The sequence below is a fragment of the Manis pentadactyla genome, chromosome 7 (genome assembly GCF_030020395.1).
Source record: "Manis pentadactyla isolate mManPen7 chromosome 7, mManPen7.hap1, whole genome shotgun sequence".
NCBI classification, from domain to species: Eukaryota; Metazoa; Chordata; class Mammalia; order Pholidota; family Manidae; genus Manis; species Manis pentadactyla.
The window spans coordinates 77,830,235-77,851,175 of record NC_080025.1 but is presented as its reverse complement, the minus strand read 5'-3'; the positions used below and the strand labels follow the sequence as shown (position 1 = coordinate 77,851,175).

Sequence of the window (20,941 nt, the reverse complement as noted above, 5' to 3'; positions counted from 1 at the left end):
AAGAACAATATATAAAAAGTAAGGCTATTATATGGAATGTTCATTGATATATATTTTTTCCACTATGTGATGTTTCACTCAATCCTTAAAGTAGTCTGAATGAAAAGGGGTAACCTGCTCATTCTCTCCATCAGCACTAACATATGTAGAACACTATCATTAACATACAAAATATGAAGTGTCCTTATGCATATTATAATTGCACTACAGTAGAGTATTAAATGGAGAAAGTCCCAGATTCAGGTGAATTTATTATTTTTTGTTTTACTCACCCTTTCGCCTGGTTTGCCAACTTCACCAACTGTACCTGCAGGGCCAGGCAGACCCTAGATGAAATAAATACAAATCTCAAAATCTTATGGCTATATTGAGGGTTTGAGGGGAACCATCTGATATCAACATGATCACTAACTATTGTGCATTATTAAAGAATTACAAAAGTTTGCCTTGAGAAAATGCACCTGTCCTTGCTTCAGTTCAGAAATCCTGTTCTGTGTGGTGGGGAGAGTGCTATGGTGATTTACAGCTGGCTAGTCTGACCAAAGGCAGGCATGCTTTAGTTGACTTACCTGGAAGCCTGGAGGACCAGCAGGACCCTGTTCACCTTTTCCGCCTTGGACACCCTGAAAGTGAGGGGAAAGATAAATAAAGATGTATGCCACCATTGCTGTCTAGCTACATAACTTTTAGACTGGAAAAAGGGAGATGGTCATTTTGCAGAACTACATTCATTTTAGGGCAGAAATACTCACCTGTAGTCCAGGAGGTCCCTGAGCACCATTGTTTCCATCAGGACCTGGAGCACCCTGAAATGTTTAACAGAAAACCTCTGAGTTATCTGCAAGCCAGACAGTTTAAGATGCCTCAAAGCCTCATGCCTCATACCCTCAAAACCAGGCTTGTCGTTTCAGCATGAGGTAAACTCATTGTGGGTCCCCAGCCAAAGCCCAAATATGGCAAACTAACTTTTGATGTGGCTCATAGGAAGTCCATGGATGGAGGGCAATTTATGAAGGCCAGAGAATGCTACTACCACATTATAGCATTTTAATCACAAAATGAATTAAATAAAAACTACATGCATCCACAAATATTTTTGACTTAATAAACATTCTGATTTGCCTTATAAGTGCGGTTTTAAAAAAAATACATTTCGTGGTGGTAAAAGGACCCTTGGGAAGGCCATCTTGGAAAGAAAGTGACAGGATAACGCAAGATAGCCTCAAAGGAAGTGTGTGTGCTGGATGAATACTCTGGCTGGATCCCACGGAAGCTGGCACTTACCCGAGCACCAGCAAGGCCAGCATGACCTTTCTCACCACTTTTGCCAGGATCACCCTAAAATAAACATTAAAAAAAAAGCCTTACACATTTTATGTCAAATAAGCTATGACAATTTTGAAATGTTAATCTTGTTTTTTTCTTTTTTTTTTTAGAGATTCCTAGTCCTTGAATTCTGTTATCTAAGGCATGATCCATTATCATGCACCTCCATGTACACCTCCATATGTGTCTGCAGAAGCATATACTCAGGAGATGGGTTTTCATCAGGTGTACACTAGAGGTCAATTGTTAAAGTGGTAAGTGGCTTGCAGTATTCCTGCGTTGAAAAGAAGCCCCTGGAGGTAGAATAAACTGAGTCAGGAGAGAAATAATGAAGTTTTGGTGCACTGTGGCAAGGAGGGCTGAGACACAGGAGGGGATGGTGGTTCTTACAGTGGGGCCTTTGGGGCCAGGAAATCCGATGTTGCCAGGCTCTCCTCTTGCTCCAGCAGGGCCGATTGGCCCAGGCCTGCCGTCGATGCCAGGGAGGCCCTGAAACCAGAGTTTATTTAAAGTTCACTCCATATCTACAGGGCGTCACAATCTCAAGCTTGTGATACTGCCATGGGATGAAACAGAATCCTTTTCTGAATGCATAGAGTTACCTGTATGAAGTGTCAATAAATAAAGAATCCATTTTCCTTTTATAAACAGGACACACACAGCCAAGTCAATTTCATAGGTACACAATTCCCTCTTTTCCCTCTTTCTATACCCTTTTCATCCTCTTCAGTTTTCCCTGCCATGCTCTTCCTTTTCCTTTACTCCTTTCAGTCCTGCATTATTTGGACTCCAAAATTACAATCTATTACTTTGTGTTCCCAGGTGATGTATGTGGCTGACATTTATTTTCAATGTGTTCATGCATAAATAATCCACAGAATAGCTTGCTAAGGGTGCAATAAGTGTCCTTGAAAATATAATGGAAAATGAGCAATACTTACCACGGGACCTTCTTTACCAGCTGGGCCAACATTTCCAGGGGAACCAGGAAAACCCTATGAAACAAATGAGGATGATTTTATATTAGCATTTAACACACATACTGGAGGCTCCAATTAATTAATTAAATCTCACAAAAGCACTTTTTCCCCAGGTTTTTATTTGTTGCCTAGGGTATATCATTAGGGGGTATTAGTTACGAGCTAAGAAGTAAAAAAAGGCTCTGAAACCTTTCTTCCATTTTTTTATCCCTTTCCTTTTATTGAATTTCAGTGTAACTGATTCATTTACAGGTATCTTAAGAAACTGTTAAGCAACATTCTATATGGGCAAAAAGTATTATGTTATTTACCTCATATTAGAAAAACAAATAATTTTAGTAAGCAATTTTCAGAGTGGATTTTTTTATTGCTATATTTGGTATCTTTATGACTTGTTTATGGTAAAATTACAGCTGATATTCATCCATAAGAGATAATGGAGGCAAAAAAATTACTCTATTGCTATGGATTAGAGTGTCTACTGATCTAAAGGTCACTTCTCCATAACTGGTGTGATGCTGAATACATTATAGCACTTTGTGATTGCTGTAAAAATGATTTCATTTATGAATCTAATAAACTGATAATGTATAGTCCTAATATGTTTCATGAACACCTTATACAAAGCCACAAATTGAGATAAAAGATTCATGCTGATAAGAGAATCAACCTGATTTGGGTATATTAAAATAAATCTATTCTTTCAAAAACCATATAGCCATTGTATCAACTAATAAATAGGAAACTTATGAACTAACCAAATTCATAAAAATGTCTACTAGGCTTTGATAAAGCTAAATTAAAAAGGCAACTGTTAGCAAGTCTACTAACAAATTTACTTTTGATTATTTTTTTATTGTGTTCAAATATTAATCATCCCTTTAAAAGATGGAAACAGTGCCTGGTGTGATTTGCTCAGAATCAATCTCAAACTTACCCGGGGTCCCATGAGGCCAGGCTCCCCAGGACGACCAGAATCTCCACTGGGACCTCGCACACCAGCAGGACCGCTTGCCCCACGAGGGCCAGGAGGACCCTATTGGAAGGAAGGGGTAGGAGCGATGCTAAAGCAGTGACACACCCACCCAGATGCATCCAGGCCCTTCCTGGGAAAAAGGTAATGGTCAGCATACCATGACACCAGCTCTGCCATCACCTCCAGGAAGACCACGAGAACCAGGACTTCCCTGTAAGAAAGTACATGAAACAGAAGAGAATTGGAAAAAATCCTTGAATCAGGGCAGAGTTTATTGAAATGGGGCATGCATGCAAGAAATCTTGATTCCCCCTCCAGGAGAGAGACGAACACAAACCAAGCCAAAAAGGGTCACCCAAACCCCAGAGGAACGTGAGGAGGAGGCATTCTGCAAAAGGGTCAATTTTGTTTCCCGATCAATTTTAAAACATACCAAATTGAGAGTCTCTGATTTAATAAAGCAGATGGAAAACAGATGCTTCCTGCATCTAAAGAATGCACTAATTCTGACCAGTTCCCAATGAAGGGGTGTCATCATTTGCCTCTGGTGTATCTGCGTGTCAGGAGCGTCTGGAACCTACTCGCAGCCCAGGAGGTCCGGAGGGGCCAGAAGAGCCAGCTTCACCACTGGGGCCTCTCTTTCCTTCTTCACCACTGGGGCCAGGAGGACCTTGGGCCCCGGAAGCACCCTATTTAAGGAAGAAAGCAAAAGAATGGGAATAGGAAAAATAACCTTTATTGATTGGATTGAATTCATGGATTGAAGTATTACTTCATGGATTGAAAAAGTTAATAACTCCATTAAATTTTGATTATAGATCTACTTACGGGCTCACCCTTGTTGCCACTTTCTCCTTTGGAACCAGCTGGACCAGGCTCACCCTAGGGTTCAATACAAAACAGTGGTCAAATGACAAACATCTTATGCCTCTCTTGCAGACAAACATCTTGGAATATTTATGGATCAGGCATAAAGAAAAGTTCAAGTTCTTTAAGAAATGTGTCCAGTTCCTATTAAGCAGGGGAATGGCCTGGTTGAAAGGACAAGACTGATTGAGAAATGCATCTCCTTGACCCTTCAGTAATGTTCTAGGAGAGCAGGAGGCGTGTGTATGTGTGTGTGTGTGTGTGTGTGAGAGAGAGAGAGAGAGAGAGAGAGAGAGGGAGGGAGCATGCATGTATGTACATGCACTTAGGGAAAAAAGATGCTAAAAATGCCAAGGAAAGAAAAAATACGAATGGCAAATCTACAAGAGGACGTCCAGCTGGTTATGGAATGATGGCAGAGTGTCATTTCCCGGTGATGACCGCCAGGACCACTTACAACAAGTCCTCTGGCACCAGTAGCGCCAGCGGCACCGACAGGACCAGAGATGCCACGGGGCCCGGGGAGGCCAGGAGCCCCAGCAACACCGGGCAGGCCCTGCGAAGGAAGCGCACATGGTCCATCGTGAGGACTGGCAGGAGAGGCAGCACCCATAAAATGCCCGTCAAACCGCAGCAGCGCATGCCAGTCATGTACTCACAGCAGCACCCTTAGCACCAGTCAGGCCGTTGGCTCCGGGGTTGCCCTGTGAGGAAAAGGAAGGGAGGGTATCAGCTGACAGTGTTTCTGTTCTTTGACCCCCGCTTCACTTTTGGCTTTGCTTTCTTCCCCTCAGTGAGGTTAGTGACAGTGCTACTTACAGGAGGTCCGACGGGGCCAGAGAGACCTGGAAGACCCACTTCACCACGTGGACCCGCGGGACCAGAAGGTCCAGTGTTACCAACAGGTCCAAGTTCACCCTAAAAGGGGAAATGACACTGAGGTATTAGCCAGCACTGTTGTTTTTAGGCACCAAGTTTTATGAAAGTGCCTCAAAATTGCAGTCATTTCCCTTTTGCTAGTTTGGCACCACAAGGTTTGGGCATGGGTTCCTATTTTCCTGGCCTGCTTCTGCCATCTTGGGCCCCACTGCTGCCTTCACCTACGTTTGTCTCTTTGTGGTAGAGACTCTGGTTCTTAGCTAGTCAGTCCCAACTAGTTTGGGAGCATATGCCAGGGGGACCCCAGAGAATCAATTTCCATGTTGCCATCTACATCTATGCTCATCATGCAAGTGCAGAGAGCTGATCTATTTCACTCTTGGAGTGAGAAAATGGTCATTCTATATTCATTTTGCAGGAGGGACTAATTAAGGTATCTGTTCTATAAATATCTCTCAATCTGTGAACACAGTCCCTATCTTTCACATCACAGTAAAAAGTTTATCAAGGTAATGACAATGGTCACCAGTGTTTTTACCTTGGGGCCAGGGGCACCTGGGAACCCTGGAGGGCCAGCGGACCCAATGGGACCCTGAAATCAAAGTAGAAGGTGGTAAGAGGTTTTCTCCCAGTAAATTAACAACACAACAACAGGAACAGAAGTCAGAAGTAGCTTAGGGTGGCTTGATCTTATTTAATGTGGCAAAGAGAGAACTGACAGCTAGTCTGTTGTCATTAGTATCCAGTCAAAGGAAAAGACATTCAAGGTATCCAAGGTGAGGTAGATTTTACTTTATATATCAAGCAAGCCCCAGGGATAGTAGTATTCATAAGTAGAACCTTCCAAAGACCTTACAGAATGTTTGGTAAAGTATCTGAGGTGGCATTATTTCATTGGAAATTAATAAAGAAGACAGCCTTCCCGCACTCACAACACCTTCCAAATTCTTCAGTATCAAAACTTACAGCAGGACCCACAGGACCCACACTTCCATCACTTCCACGGGCACCCTGTGAAGGAAATGAAGAGAAAAAGTCAAATGGAAAGTTAAATGACTGATCCTAGAAGGTTTCTTTAAAAGAATAAAGAGGAACAAAATGGCAGCACTCACAGCTGGGCCGGGGGCACCGACTCGCCCTCTTTCACCAGGAAGCCCACGGGCTCCCTAGAAACAGAAATGTTCTCAGTGAAATCCAGAATGCTAATATTTAAAAAATTACAGGCAACACTTGCTGTGTCTAATTTCCAACATGCACAAGAATTCACTAGAAATAGATAGGGTCTTGTTCTAATTCCACCTAAAAGGTAATGGATTTCAATTAAGTATGCAGAAGGCTATTAGAAAAATATCAAAGAACACAATGCTGAGAGAAATGGTAATTAGCAAAAACGTTAGAGAAGTTCCAGTGTGCAAAGAGTATGCACATTTAGATTTACAATAAAGAAATCAATACTTACTGTTTGACCTGGAGTTCCATTTTCACCAGGGGCACCAGGTTCACCCTACATGGAAAAGAAGAATTGAGGTTTTGTTCATTATACGTATTGATTTTTTTTGACTGGGTAATTTTTACCCTATTATTTCAATTTACAGCATTCATACATTTTGTAAGTTTCCTTGCATACAGAGACTTTCAATTATGCTGATCATATACATTTTAAACATTTCTAAAATAAGGGTTTTTCTTTAGATAATACCAGGTAATCAGGGTACTAGGGAGATATGGTACTTTGAGCATTATTTACCTTCTCCCCAATTTTCCCCTTAGATTTTGGGTACCATTTAGACTATGCTTATGTGTTAGGAATGATGTCATAAAAACAAACAGCAGAGGACGAACTGCTTTCAACATAACCACATTTACCCTCTTTATTTTGAACACACTCAATATTTTAATTTTTGTAAAATATGCATGAAAATATAAAGCATAGTATTTCTTAAAGTTTTCATACTTATTTTGAATCTCTGTTCTTGAGTGAAAACCATGGTGGTGGTGTTGGGGGGTAGTTTAATACAACGACACATGTAAAAGATAATCTTTCAGGATAATCTGATTTAGATATAGAAGAAAGATGGTTTGAGAGATCATTTTAAGGACCCTTCATTTCTAGAATTCTATGTGAAGTGTATTCTTTGGAAATAAGTACTGGATTGGGAGTTAGGAATTCTAGGCTGTGCCCTTATAACTACTAGATGTATGACTTTAGGAAAGTCTCTCGCTCTCTCTAAGCCTCAGTTTCCCTCATCTGCAAAATGAGGGAGTCTTCAAAGCTCCTTGCAGCTCTAACATTTTATGGTGCTGTAATTAGTAGTCTGAGCTATTATGTTAGGCTCTATGGAGAATGAATTTGACCTTATCCATTTGTGTGGCAGCTGGAAAGTTAGAACAGATTCTCCATATTCATGTTCATTTCTGTTCCCACTAGTATTCGTTACTCATTAATTTGTAATTACGTTGGTATTCACTTTAATATCACATTATCTCCTTAATAGGAGAGGGAACATTTTATAGTTGAAAACGCTGTCAGAGAAGAGCCTAGCCAAGAGAAAACACACTTCTGAGACTTTAATTACCTAATTAAAATTTTTTTGAGTGTGCACAGATAAATCACAGGAAAGAGGTTGAAAAGTGTATTGTGACATGAATGTACCTGTCTAATTAGTTCATGGCAAAGGAGAATTTACAGTTTAACATAACTTGGTGTTCTAGTATTTGACTATATGTTTATTTACTTTTATTCCGGCTGGAGAGATCAACTGAAATTATAGGAGGAAAGGAATTGGAGGAAGAAACTATTGACATTTTTATATCAACTGTTTAATAGATATTGAATTAAATAAATATTACTGATAATTGGCCTTTTCTCAGTGAATCCCATAGTCCCATTGAGGGATTTGAAGTACTGAAGAGGAAATAAAGTGCTATTTAGAATATAAGTAGCCTTTGGCAAAAATGTACTTTCTGATTGTGATGGGGAATTATAATCAATTATTTTAGAAACAATGATTCTGATTTAGTGTTTACCTTCACACCTGGAGCACCAGGCTGTCCCTTTAATCCATCCAGACCATTGTGTCCCTGAAAGGCAAATCCTTATTATTAAAATGCTGTTCCATTATAGTGCATAGTTAGTTCGAGTATCTTGTATCTCCCAGGTAACTCTTGCGGGACCCTCAGGAGAAGGGGGTGCCAGTGCTTCAGGTCCTGGCAGACTCCCTCCCTTGCCCTCAGTAAGTCACTAAACCTCCCTGCACTGGAAGGGGAGGCTATGGAACCAGATGTTCTCTCACATCCTTTCCATCTTTAATAATTTTAGGACCTTCAGATGGTTATAAATACCAAATCAAATGCATTGTGTAAGCAATTTTCTCTGTAAGGATCTTTGTTTCTTGATAGCTATGAACAGACTGAAGTACGACTCCCTACTTTCCTTTCCAGGGATCTCTAACTTTCTCTCCACTCTGGCCAACTCCAGAAATTTGGAAGCAAGTATGGGTCACCCAGAAGTTTTAATAAGTCGAGGTCTTTCCTAAAATAAATTAACATTTTCACTCATCTGGACAAAGAATATGCTCACCCTAATGCCCTTGAAGCCAGGAAGTCCAGGAGTTCCAGGGAATCCACGAGCACCCTTAAAAAGAAACACAGCAGATGAATAACATTTTTGTTCTAAATAAAAAGGCAATGATTTCCCTCCAAAGTACTTCTCATGAATGTTCAAGCTTGGAATCTAAGACTAGTTAGCACACATTTAACCACAAGACAGCAAATTCACTTGCTCCAATTTGAGTAACTAATACTATGGTATTTGTAGAAAACATGATTTAGTTGTTTATAGGATATTTGTTGTCATTAATATTACATCATCTGCATTAATAAACACTGTATGTGTTGTTAATTAGTTTCCTTTATTTGTCAGGTGACTTCAATGAGTGCATTTAGACTGATTCTAGTTTTGGTAACTGTCTTATATGTGAGATGCCTTCAATGCTTGGACCGTGTATATTGTTGTGTGAAATCTCACCTGTGGTCCAACAACTCCTCTCTCGCCAGATCGTCCAGGTTTTCCAGGGTGACCCTAAAACATGTAAGCATCAGAGGGTAAACCTTTATTGGTAAGTTCTCAGATAAAAGTGTGGGCAGCTTGGTTTTTACAACAGGGCAAAGGGCGTCACATATATATGGGCCCAAATATCTGTTTAATTAACAATTATGTTTCCTTAAATACAAGCAAATTAGTATTAAATTAAAATAACACTTCCATCTGGGGAGAGTGATGTCAGGCATTTTCAGCTTTTGGCAGAGTACTTAATTTGAATTTAGAAATTCTTTCCTTGAGGCAGGAGTATTTAAATGGTGTCTTGGAAATGCTTAAGTGTAAAATACTTACATCCTCACCAGCCTTGCCAGGAGGTCCAGATGGACCACGAGCACCTGCAGGACCCTGAGAAAATGGGAGACCCATCATTTTGTTAAGGTAGGATTAATAAACTTCTTGAAAAAAAAATTTATCACAAAGGGGGAAAGTGTACTCACAGTTTGACCAGGTTCACCAGGCTCACCAGCAGGCCCTTGGAAACCTTGAGGACCCTAAGAGGAAACAAAATGTCATGCTCAGAGCCTTTACTTAATTATCTGTCTTTTTACAACAGAGAGACGACAAGCTTTCGGTACTTACAGGAGCTCCAGATGCACCAGGAGGGCCTCTTGGCCCCATCAAGCCCTGTTAAGAGGACCAGATAGAGTTAGCTCTGGTTATGGTGTCACGGCCTCAGGTTGGACTGGCTAGGACGAACTTAGTAGTGCCATAGTGCCATAGACATTTTGTGATTGGCAGAGTAACAGATCTGTCCTGGTTTTATTTCACAGCTTTTGTTCCTCCCAAGGAAGCATTTAAGGACCCATGTTTCCTCCCTGATTTCTCTGCCTTTTCTTTCACCTTTTCTTCTAACCCAAATCCTCAGAACTCAGTTGGGTGGGGTGGCCACAGGTTCCTTAAAGTTGTGCACAATTGGGCATATTGAGATTGCTCTACTGCAATCAAGTGAATCCGTCTGCCCAGTACAAAATACACAGCTGCTCTCTCTGCAGCTGGTGAAGCATTTCCATTTGGGTTCCCTTGATCATACGTCATCTCCCCATGTCATACTTAGCTAAGAAACTGATACTTTTATTGTCACAGGGGCATACATTGAGAAGGATCACAAGTCCTTCTTAATGATTAGGGGACGGTTTGTTAAAACCTTATAGCTGCTTTAAAGGCTGTTGGTGATGGATGAAAATGTCAAAAAGTAGTGAAGATGTAGTGAGTAGTGAAGGAAAAATAAAATATTATTGAAACATCCTACTGGAAGAGTCTATTACATAATATTGTTACTGACAACATGACCCAAATGACAGCAGAATGTTTTCCCCTTTGTTCTTCATTTGATAGCATGCAAGCAGAATAAAAGAATGTTGGTTTGTGAGCACACCACACACTCCTGACTTCCCTTTGCAACAATCAGTGCCTATGCTAGCTCTTCCATAGGGGCCCACTCCTCTAATGCTGAAAATTTTGCACAGACCAGTCTCAGGTAATTTGTTCATGACTCATCAACCATGGGTGCTCTGCAGTCAAGTCATTCCTGATGTATTAATTCCAGGAGTGAAAGAATATGGATTTTATTAAAAAGCACATCATCTTAATTATAAGAATTATTTATTTGGTTTTAGAAATTGCTTTAATGTTAAAAGAAACTGTCACTTTTCAATCAGAGTAATTTTTTAGATATACATTAAAAAATAATTTTCTTTGACACTATGAATTTTTATATTTATTCATTTCTCTGCATATTAGCAACAATTACATTTACATAAAAGGTAGTTTATTTTGTGGAGGCTGTGAGACAGATGGTGATTACTCATTAATTCAGAGAAGAACCCTGTGGGGTTTTATAGTTATTGATTTTCCAACATGGAAAATGATTTTAATACTTTATTGCTGCCTATCTTTCCTATTTGTGAAACACATATCTGTTGGTGACATATGTCTGTGAATATGTGTGGAGGTGCAAGCTTAAGTGATATTTTACTGATATTCAAAAGTAAAACACTCTGCCTTATGCCCCCCAGAGAGATGTTCCAAAGTTAGGAGGCTCTGAAATCCATATTAATTTTCTGGACTCATGTAGGCTTTTATATTACTGCTTTACTCTTTTTTCCCTTTAGCTTCTTTTTGAAATATAGGTACTGCTTTAAAACTGACTAATGTCCAGCATTAGCTGAAATGGTTAATTTCAAATATCCAATATAAACAAAGTCAAAAGAAAATCTTTACTTCATTTCAGATTTGAATGTTTTAAATTACCAGGAAAAACTCAGGAAATTGGAAATTATCAGTTAAATACATATTACTTATCAAGTGAGAATTTTAATTTACAGAATATATTATCCCATCCTTAGAGTGCGTAGCTTATTGTAGACCCTTAGCACTAGCAGAACGTTTTCTTTTGCAGACAGAGTACTAGATTCTTTGTCCAGCAGAGAAAATTTATATTGTTAAGACCCTGTTACCTTTAAACTGTAAGGTTTAATCAACTGAATAGTTTACTTCCAGCAATTTTCCTATTTTACACATACTAGCATATGTTTTGCATGCTCATATCAGTTTTTTCCCTAACCATCTCACTAATGCTTGTTAGAGGTTCACTTGTTAATGACAGACCATCATTGTCACAATCATATAGGGAACGTTTCTGGATGTTACCCAAATTATAGGATATATTGCTGAATATTTGTGCTGAGTGATATAAATGTTAAATTTTACTCATATTCTCTCCCATATTGATTTATAATAGACTAGAAAAGGGAATTTTTATCAAAATGGATAAAAAAACATTGTCTATATTTTTAATTCCTTGAGAGAGGGTGAGAATGTATCATATTCACTGCTCTATCCCCAGTGCATAATACAGTTTGGGGCTCCAGATGCACCCAATAAATATTTGTTGCATAAATTAATGTTTTATTCAAGTGCTAGATACATGAGTCATGGTGTCATTGAATATCAGACATCTTGCCTAGTGGTTAGTCCTACTTCTGTCATTAACCACCTGCATGACCTTGGGAAAAGGCTTACACTCTCTAGCTATAAAATGAATGGTTGGACTAGAACTTGATTCTTCCCAAGTTCATAGAACTTAGTAATACTTCTGTGTTCCTAAAAGTTGCTTAAAATTTGAAATGATGTTAAAGGGTGTTAAAAAAAATTAATCAGAGTGCTCACTCCTTTGAGTTAAACTGATTTATCTAAGTTATGGTTACTATGTCCAGAGATTACTTCTGGGATATAAATATCTGATCTATCCTGAGGAGACATATTTGTAGAGAAAAATGAACCCCCAACCCAGACATAGATTTGGCATGTATAGATGTGAATACAAAAAGAGTTGCTGCTTTTATCTGATCTAAATATCAAGTATTAACCTAGGTAGTTAAATAAAAAGCAATATGAAATTTAACATACATTCTCTACATATTAAATTTTTTAGAGATAAGCATACCATTGGTCCAGGACCAGCACCAATTCCTTTTCCATCATATTGAGCAGCAAAGTTCTAGAGGGGAAAAATCATACAAGTATTTTAATAAATATAATAATTATCAGCTGTGTACTTCATTTTTCTCATCCTACTTGTAAAGATCTTCCTGTTGTTGTTTAAAAGGGAGCAATATTTTTGATATAATTATTAGTTTAGAATTCCATATTCAACTAATTCCTAAAAAGCCAGGGGGAAATACAAATTTAAAATTCAGTCCACAGCTAGTTTGAATTGAGAAACCGCCTTACCTCATTTTTTTAACCTTTTTCTCATCTCATTTAACCCTCTCTCTCTCCACTCCCTACTTCCTACATCTACACTTCTAAACTTTAAAAGTCACTAAGGGCTCCTGATAAATTAAGCAGAGACCAAGAGAACAACTTTGCATTTCTACCTGTTGCCCTGCTTCTCAGGAACTACACAAAATGACTAAGGTCTTTTTCTTGCTGGAGTTTCAAAAAGGATATAAAGAGTTTTGAAGTTTACAGGAACATTGAATTAAAATGCCCTTTGGAAGATGAAACTTTAAAAAAATAGTTCATAGTAATAACTTTACTGTTAAAGATCTCTCTTACAATGGTAGATCTATTAAAGAAGATACTTTTTAATGCACTCTGTAGATAAGCAATCATAATAAGATCTTTGGGGGAGAAAGGTCTTATGGTATTGGCATACAGTTGGGTATTAGAATCAGGCTTCTGATTCATCGTGCTAACCAATTAAGCAAATATGTTTTCCTTCCTGCAGTGAGGCCATTTGGCACTCATACCATTGTTAAAGACATAAGGCTAAAAGAAGATATTAATGAAAAAGGGAAATTTACTTTTCTCAAATTAGTTTCAAGCAAATTAAACCTAAAACTACTTTGAATGTTGGTTCAGCAGACTTTAAGCCAAGGAGAATAAAAAGAGCAGGATGTTTGTGAAGTTGCTAAAGATCAGGGATTTCACTTATAATTTAATAACCAAACTCTTTATTAATGCAACACCTCTTACTTGTACCCTACTGATAAAAGATAAATCCCCAAATTAAATCATGGTCATGAGGGCTGCAGCTACCTTCAGTGAACACAAAGACCAGTCCTATAATTGACAAGGGCTCACAAAGAGAGCAGGCAAAGCAGAATCTTGAATGAAGAAGCGAAAGAAATGAAATAAAATATACCAATATCCAAATAGCAGGCTCTCCCTTAACTTCTAAAAATAAATTCTACCATGAGCTGTCTTCCAATAGAGGTATAAGAAACTGAAGTTAGCTAAAAGTTAGCAACACTTAGGACACCTTACCCCGCCGAGACCAGGGGGGCCAGGAGGACCAGGAGGACCAGGAGGGCCTGGGATACCATCTTCACCGTCTCTGCCCGGTGGGCCTGGTGGACCCTGAATGTAAAAAGTGAATTAGATCAGGGTCTGACAGACCCCATAGAAAGTTATACATGTAAGAGGAAATCTGAGAACATGTGTGGTAAGATCAGTTGTTCAGACTTTTCAATGTGTAAGTGGTGTGGAAATTTAATATGACATATTTGTCACTGACTGACATTCACTTATGACATGTGTTGGTCTATTTTAGAAGGAGGTTTAGTGACTGACATACAAACACAACACAGACCGGTAGTTCCTCTAGGAAAATGAATAACTCAGCCATTGAATACTCATAATGGAGCTCCAGTATTCAAATAAAGATAGATATTATAGACAAAGTTTACGATTCTCTAAACTTCCTATGATTGGCAGTGCCTAGTGAGATACGATGTATATTGTCAGTTTCTGACTGTGATGCACTTATTTAATTATTTCAGTATGTTACAGATAACTAGTAGATTAGTTGATATAATAGTCATTTTATCATAGAGTAGAAAATCCTGCACATTTCCTATCATTAACACTATGTTGTTAAAATAATTTATTGACATAATTCTACCTCTGATAGATTGAATGGAATATATTTAAGTCTGCACTTCCCAAAAGATACAAGATTTGGTGTTTATATATTGGTGAAAGTGTCATATAATGCTCAACCACATGGTTATACATCCCATATAAGTATAGCAGGGAGATTTAAGAATATCATGAATAAAATGTAAACCTAACTTGCACATTTATGAATTTAGACAGAAATATGTCAGTGGCTATTTCACTGTTATTCCCAGGCTACCCAGGAGATCTTACCTGAAGAGCAGACAAAACATCTTAAAAAGAGAAGGACTGTGTGGTGGTTGGTAGATACATTTCCATTATGTGTAGCGTAGGATAGCTCAGTTAAAAACAGGAAGATAGACCACGCAAACAGTATGGCTATCTGTAATAGTTTTGCTTTTTTAAAGGATAATCTTGACCTAAAAAGAATATTGATTATATATAATAATGTTCATTTGTCTCTTCTGGAGGGCATTAACTGCCTAAAAGGTGGCGCAATTATCTGGATATATAATATTCTTATAAATTGTCAGTCTCCTGTAGTTTCTAATACGTAGTTATTCAAATGTGGGCCAAAGCCCTTCAATAGTTCAAAAATTACACACCCTTTCTCCTCGTGGTCCTCTATCTCCAGTTGGGCCCTACAAAAAAGATACAAACAGCACAATAATAAATGTCTAAGCAATTTCCAGTGAATGAGCCAAGCATTCTTGATAATAATTATTTGGTAAGACTGATCTAATCTTTTATTAGATAGTAGCTATAAAAAATGGCATAATACAATAGATAAAAGTGTATTGTTTTTATTATAATTACATGTAATTTTTTTAAACTGGAAGATTGGAGGCTATCATCTCCAGTCATTAGGCCAATATTATAACTACTATTTTTAAAAAGATTATTTTTGTGGCTAAAATTACCATTTTATTACACCATTAATAGCATATTCGTATAGTCAAAGCCCTTTAAAATAAACTTTCATTTGCTACCTATAATTAACATAATACTCATCCCATCTCCAGAAAAAAAGTCTTTTTTTAGTATGTAAATCACCAGTTTGTATAATATAAGTAATTAGAGATGGTCCCAGAAGATAATAAAGCTTTGTTATGTAAACATCAAAGCTACCTTATTTTATGGTTTAGCTACTGCATATTCATGTGGGCAAATCCTTGACAAGGTATTTTCCTTCCATCATCTACTATAAATTTAGTTAAATTATAAGTTATCTCTGATCATTTCAGATATTATGGAGAAGTATTGGACTCTTACCTTTCTTGCAGTTGCCTAGAAAAGAATGAGTGAAAAGATTATTGAGGAAGATTGTATATGTGTATTTTAAAATGGCTCCCATTTCTGTGTAGGATACAAATATACCTACAGCATATATACTGTGCGTTACCATCACCTTACTATTTCAAAAGTATGATTTAAAATTTTACCAATAAATTAAAGTCTGTACAGAACTGAAATATATATACGTATCCGTAATTACACCTCAAAATCCATCATGAGCTAAGAATTTGTTCATAATACTTACGGATTATTCCAAGCGGGTAACAAGATTCTGTAACTCTGTGAGATCTTCTGCTTTGTAATAGATGATGCTAATAGCCCAAACTTTCACTGGATTATTTATTCTCTATTCCTTATGGGTGTTCTTATGAGGGTGGTCTTATTCAGTATCCCCGCCCATTTTGGGAAATTGGGTGGGGACTTGGTAAGGCAGCCAGAGAGATTTGACTACCATAACTCTTGTTGTTGCTTTTCTTGGAGATCCAGATTGCTCAATACCCATGTAGCCTCCCCTTCCTCCCCAAGAAAAGACATTACTGTGGCGAAAGCAATCAAAATATGAAAAAACAAATTCTAAAAATAATTTTACTCACCTCTTGTAAGGCTGTAGAAGAAAGGGGACAAAGGAAATAATTATTAGTATCATGTCACTGATCAATAGCGGTGATTAACAAATCGATAACAAATAGATTAAAAAATAGTCTGTAAAGTTGACTTACCTAATTAAAGGGCCAATTATATTTTTTATTAAGAATATTCTAAAGACTTGGAAATTATGCTGGTCAAAAGTATGGCAAGGATCAGCAGATTTGACTGTAATATTAATATGCAAATATATTTTGAATTAAATTGTTCATTATTTACTCTTACAAAAGCTGTGAAATATTAATGTGTCTGAAGGATATTTCTAATGCTTAGTAATTAAACTGGTAAACTGCACAGGTGGATCACTGACTGTGAGCAAGACCAGTACACTGAGGGGGAAATAATTTTTGGTTTAGATAATTTTTGATACTTAAAAATTTTTTTAAGGGAAGATTTAGCAAAGTATCTTACCTAAAGTGACTTTGTTATTCATAAAACATTAAAGGTACTTCATTGCTTGCTTGCTCAGTGTTTACCACTCCTAATGTCCTTTTTCAAAAAGTCTGATTTGCAATTTGCCTCTATGAAAATGGATTCATTTAGACATCTTAAATTCTGCTTTAAATTGGTTCACTTAAATTAGGTAAGGTTATTTTACAAATATAGATCATTTTTGCTCCTGAGAAGGAATTTTTCTGTATAAATGGAAAAGCTGTGGATTAAAGATCTTGAAAAATAATGGGGAAAATACACTAAAGTCATGTCCCCCGCCTTTGCATAATTGCTGTAAGTTCTTAAAGAGTGAATTCCTCTCCTATGGCATAAAAATTATAGGTTAACACAGCATATAAAAGTGGCCAAGCTGGCAACAAGATGAATCACCCCTAAAAATTGCTTTAATTAGGTGGCCAACAAGTGTGTCATTGGAGTGAGAACATCTGTTGCACAGTCACAATTCGGAGGGTGGACTACATCCAGCACTGACATTTAGGACCATTTATGAGAATTACTTTTAAATTAGGAAAATGAGATGTTTACTTCATTGTGACCATCAGTAGGAGGAATAATTATGCCTGGATTTCATTAACGGAAGCCCTTATGATTTTGGAAATTTGCCTTTTAATTACTCAGGCTGAGCCATTTTGGCGAATGTCTGTTTGGTAACTTTGAATCCAGATAGTGGTTGGCAGTTGATCAGAAAGTGAGCTGCCCTTTGTACCTTCGAACTTCCGTAGGTTTGTTTTTCATCTTTTCTCTGGGAGCCAACCCTTCCCCTCAACTTTTGTATCTCCTAACAAACAAATCTGGCAATGTGCATTTGTTCCATGCAATCACTCCTTAGTATCCAGTGTGTACACTGAAAGGATGGAGGGGGAAAACACACATAAAAATGCATCAGTAATGATGCAATGTTAGACACGGTGGCATGAGGGTGGAGAAAACTTTCTGGAGTGTGTTTGGGTGTGGCCAGACACCCCTGCTGCCCCATCAAGTCCATATCTTTGTCTGGTAATCAGGCAGCCATTTTCAAGACAAATACAGACTTATTTTCTTCATTCTATTTTGATATAGAAGTCTGGTCATAAAACCAACAGCTGGAAAGTGGCCTTGGAGTCCATCTAATCTCCACCCTGCATTTTGGAAAAGTCTCCGTTTGACTTGCCCAAGATCCCGTGGTAAATTAGTGGCAAAGTCATGTGGAAAACCTGGCTCTCTAGAGTTTCAGATAAGTGTTGATATTTCCCAACTTGCTGTTGCAGTTTGTCTGATTGTCATTGCGGGCATGTTGAAGAGACAACGGTCAGGCTCAACAAAAGGCAGAGCATATTTTAGTTAAATAACGTTATCATTTCCATGACCAGATGATGACTTGAGAAGTTAATTTTATTTTTCAGAACGTTTCCATCCTAAATGGCATCCATTTTCCTTTCCGGGATACACTGACTAGCTAGCTACTGGGAATGGCTTAATTCAGAAACGCAGATCACCTCTCCCTATAAAGCGTAGGGTTCTTTAATGGAGAGTCCATTAACTGAAGGCCAGGTCCCTGTGCTTTCACCGTCCTCCCTCCAGAGGGCGCCTCAGAGTCATTATTATCCCGACAAACCTCACATCGCCCAGAAGAGAGAACCCCTCAGGGGGTGAGTTTTCTATTACTGACTTAAAGGCTTTCTAAAGCAGGCCTCAAGTTTTATAACGTGGGCATCCGTGCAATTACAGGGCCTGCTAGGTGGAGGCCCTCACTTCTTGCATCACGTCGTTGTCATCCTTAGGGAAAGACTTTCTGCGGCTCCAGCTTCACTAACCTGAGGATCCAAATCAAGTCAACAGCCTCACTCCACGTGAAGAGAAAAGTTCCCTAACTTTCGGCGAGAGTTGAAAACCTTTTATGTTCTCACTTCTAACATAATTTCCATGTTTCGGATCAACGCAGACGTTTCTTTCCCACATGCCAAAGAGCCTTCCCACCAAGCTGCACCTAGACCTTGGCTTAGGTTTTCCTTTTTTCTGAGCAGGGTGCCCACCCATCTAACCTTTCTCCCCCGCCTGCCCCAAACAAGCCGAAGGCACTTACATTGGCATGTTGCTAGGCACGAAGTTACTGCAAGCAGCAACAAAGTCCGCGTATCCACAAAGCTGAGCATGTCTACCACTTAGACATGCAGACTCCTTGTGTCGCAGAGCCCCTGGGTCACCGGCGGAGGTATCACCTGGCGGGCGCAGGCATGCAGTGGCGGCCAGTACCTCCAACTTAGCTGAAACCTCCTGCCGCCTTGGTGCTAAAATAATAAAGCCCGGATCTGCCCTATTTATACGGCCAAAGTTTCCCTGGCCCGAGGGTGCCTCCAAAAGCGCCTCCACCAATCGGAAGGCTGGGGCTGGGGGCCCAGGGAGCCGCAGCTGGGAGGAGACTGCGGAGGCGCAGAGGAGGGGCGCAGGGGGAGGGACGTGGCCATGGGGCTGGCTTCTTAAATTGGTTCCATTCTTTTTGAGGACGTGGACACTTTTGAGGCTTTCAAGGGGAAACTCTGACTCGCTGTCTGCATACCTCCGCCCTCCCCATCCCCCCCGCTTCCCCCTCCCTTTCCAAGTTTGGAAACACTTTTGTACACGTCGGAGCTCTCTGCAGACACCGACGTGGGCCGAGGGTGCAGACCTCGGGGCAGCCGGGCAGCTGTAGAGGGCACCGGAGCCCAGAGATCAAAGCAGGAGCTGTCCAGCCCTGCCTCACCTCGTGCCCTGTAGGGCACCGGCTGGCGGGAGGGGGCCCAGCGGACGCGGCGGGGGCAGCGGAGCAGGGAGGGAGGTCCCGACAGCGTGGCGCAGTCCGAGGCCGCGGTCCCCCGCCCCGCCACCCCGCCCCTCGCTCCCGCCCAGCTTTTCTTCAGCTTTGGGGCGGGTGGGCGCCCACTTTTTCAGCAGTAGCCCTCCCTTTCTCTTCTGGCTCCGGGAGAGGATGAGAGGGGAGTTCTGCCTGTGGAGCGCTGGGTTTGAGTTCGATGGCACTGCAGCTCGGGCGGTGGGGTGGAGGGCAGAGTGGGGGCGGCGTGGCACCCAGCACAGGGCACGGAGGATGGGCTTTGCGCGCTAGGCTAGACCGAGCCATCGGGGAAGTCCTTTGACCTCCCCGCTTGCCTCTCCTGAAGCTGATTCTCAACCGAGGCTTTGAGGATTTTCTGGCCCTGCGAAATCACTGCAGCTCCGACCCGACTCCTCTCTTTTCTGAGGTTACGGTGGAGAATTCCCCCTCCTCAGGTTTCCAGTCTCCCCCTCCTCTTCTCAGCAAATTCCTTATCTGGACTTACCAGCTCCACCCTGAGCCTGGACTCCAGTGAGCCCCGACCCCCCCATCCCTCTTGACCTCGCTGCGCGTTCACTGACCCCACTTTTAGAGGCAGCTTCCAAGCACCTTCCTGCCTTCATCCCAGCTCCTGACCACACCTTGGGGAAAACGTCTGGCCCATCTAGAGGGGCTGCTAATTCAAGTTTGCAATGTGGGCAGTCTTCTCAGATAACACCCTAAGCAACGCCCCCACCAACGTGGCCGGTAACACTCTCCGCGACGCCAAACCTGCTTCTCCCCAGCAGGCTCATCCGCTCTCTGCTCCCCACCAGGGAGAGGAGGCTCTGGGACCTTGACCCTGAGGCGTTGGAGGTGAGACGCCAGAGATGCTGAGAACTGGGGAACACTGTGGGCACTTCAGTGCATGACCCTTTCCCAGGCCTCTTGAGATGTCATTCCAGGCTCAAGGGAAAGGCCGTCAGTCCGGGGCTACCCAGGACCCCCGTGAAGCCGCCAGGGGCTACTCAGAGGGCCATTTTTCCCCAGAATTCAATGTAAAAGGGGCAGCTTTAGGTCAACTGTCTCCACCAAACAGAAATGAGTGGGCTGTTGTTCCTTGCTAATCTTTTTTCCTTGCTTTCCTCCATGTCTCCCTCCTCTCTCACTCTCTTTTTTTCTCCCTGTACTTTATGGAAGAAATTCTGCCTTAGTTAACTCCTTCAGCAGCTGGCATAAACCAAAGG

At 40.3% G+C, this 20,941-nt stretch overlaps 1 protein-coding gene across 1 annotated transcript in view; it reads right to left on the bottom strand.

Moving 5' to 3' along the window:
* Positions 1 to 19,196, bottom strand: part of COL1A2 (collagen type I alpha 2 chain) — a 34,767-nt gene extending 15,571 nt beyond the window's left edge. Inside the window, exons 1-29 of the mRNA XM_036894476.2 lie at positions 18,990 to 19,196; positions 16,423 to 16,433; positions 15,806 to 15,820; positions 15,139 to 15,174; positions 13,901 to 13,993; positions 12,576 to 12,629; positions 9,710 to 9,754; positions 9,568 to 9,621; positions 9,422 to 9,475; positions 9,056 to 9,109; positions 8,609 to 8,662; positions 8,056 to 8,109; positions 6,488 to 6,532; positions 6,141 to 6,194; positions 5,995 to 6,039; positions 5,567 to 5,620; positions 4,969 to 5,067; positions 4,809 to 4,853; positions 4,607 to 4,705; positions 4,111 to 4,164; positions 3,864 to 3,971; positions 3,440 to 3,493; positions 3,244 to 3,342; positions 2,268 to 2,321; positions 1,717 to 1,815; positions 1,285 to 1,338; positions 753 to 806; positions 570 to 623; positions 273 to 326 (exon numbers count right to left, since the gene is read on the bottom strand). Of these exons, the coding sequence (XP_036750371.1) occupies positions 273 to 326; positions 570 to 623; positions 753 to 806; positions 1,285 to 1,338; positions 1,717 to 1,815; positions 2,268 to 2,321; positions 3,244 to 3,342; positions 3,440 to 3,493; positions 3,864 to 3,971; positions 4,111 to 4,164; positions 4,607 to 4,705; positions 4,809 to 4,853; positions 4,969 to 5,067; positions 5,567 to 5,620; positions 5,995 to 6,039; positions 6,141 to 6,194; positions 6,488 to 6,532; positions 8,056 to 8,109; positions 8,609 to 8,662; positions 9,056 to 9,109; positions 9,422 to 9,475; positions 9,568 to 9,621; positions 9,710 to 9,754; positions 12,576 to 12,629; positions 13,901 to 13,993; positions 15,139 to 15,174; positions 15,806 to 15,820; positions 16,423 to 16,433; positions 18,990 to 19,059 (1,719 nt within the window). The 5' untranslated portion in view covers positions 19,060 to 19,196. The remainder of the gene's footprint in view (positions 1 to 272; positions 327 to 569; positions 624 to 752; positions 807 to 1,284; positions 1,339 to 1,716; positions 1,816 to 2,267; positions 2,322 to 3,243; positions 3,343 to 3,439; positions 3,494 to 3,863; positions 3,972 to 4,110; positions 4,165 to 4,606; positions 4,706 to 4,808; positions 4,854 to 4,968; positions 5,068 to 5,566; positions 5,621 to 5,994; positions 6,040 to 6,140; positions 6,195 to 6,487; positions 6,533 to 8,055; positions 8,110 to 8,608; positions 8,663 to 9,055; positions 9,110 to 9,421; positions 9,476 to 9,567; positions 9,622 to 9,709; positions 9,755 to 12,575; positions 12,630 to 13,900; positions 13,994 to 15,138; positions 15,175 to 15,805; positions 15,821 to 16,422; positions 16,434 to 18,989) is intronic.
* Positions 19,197 to 20,941: the final 1,745 nt, after the last annotated feature.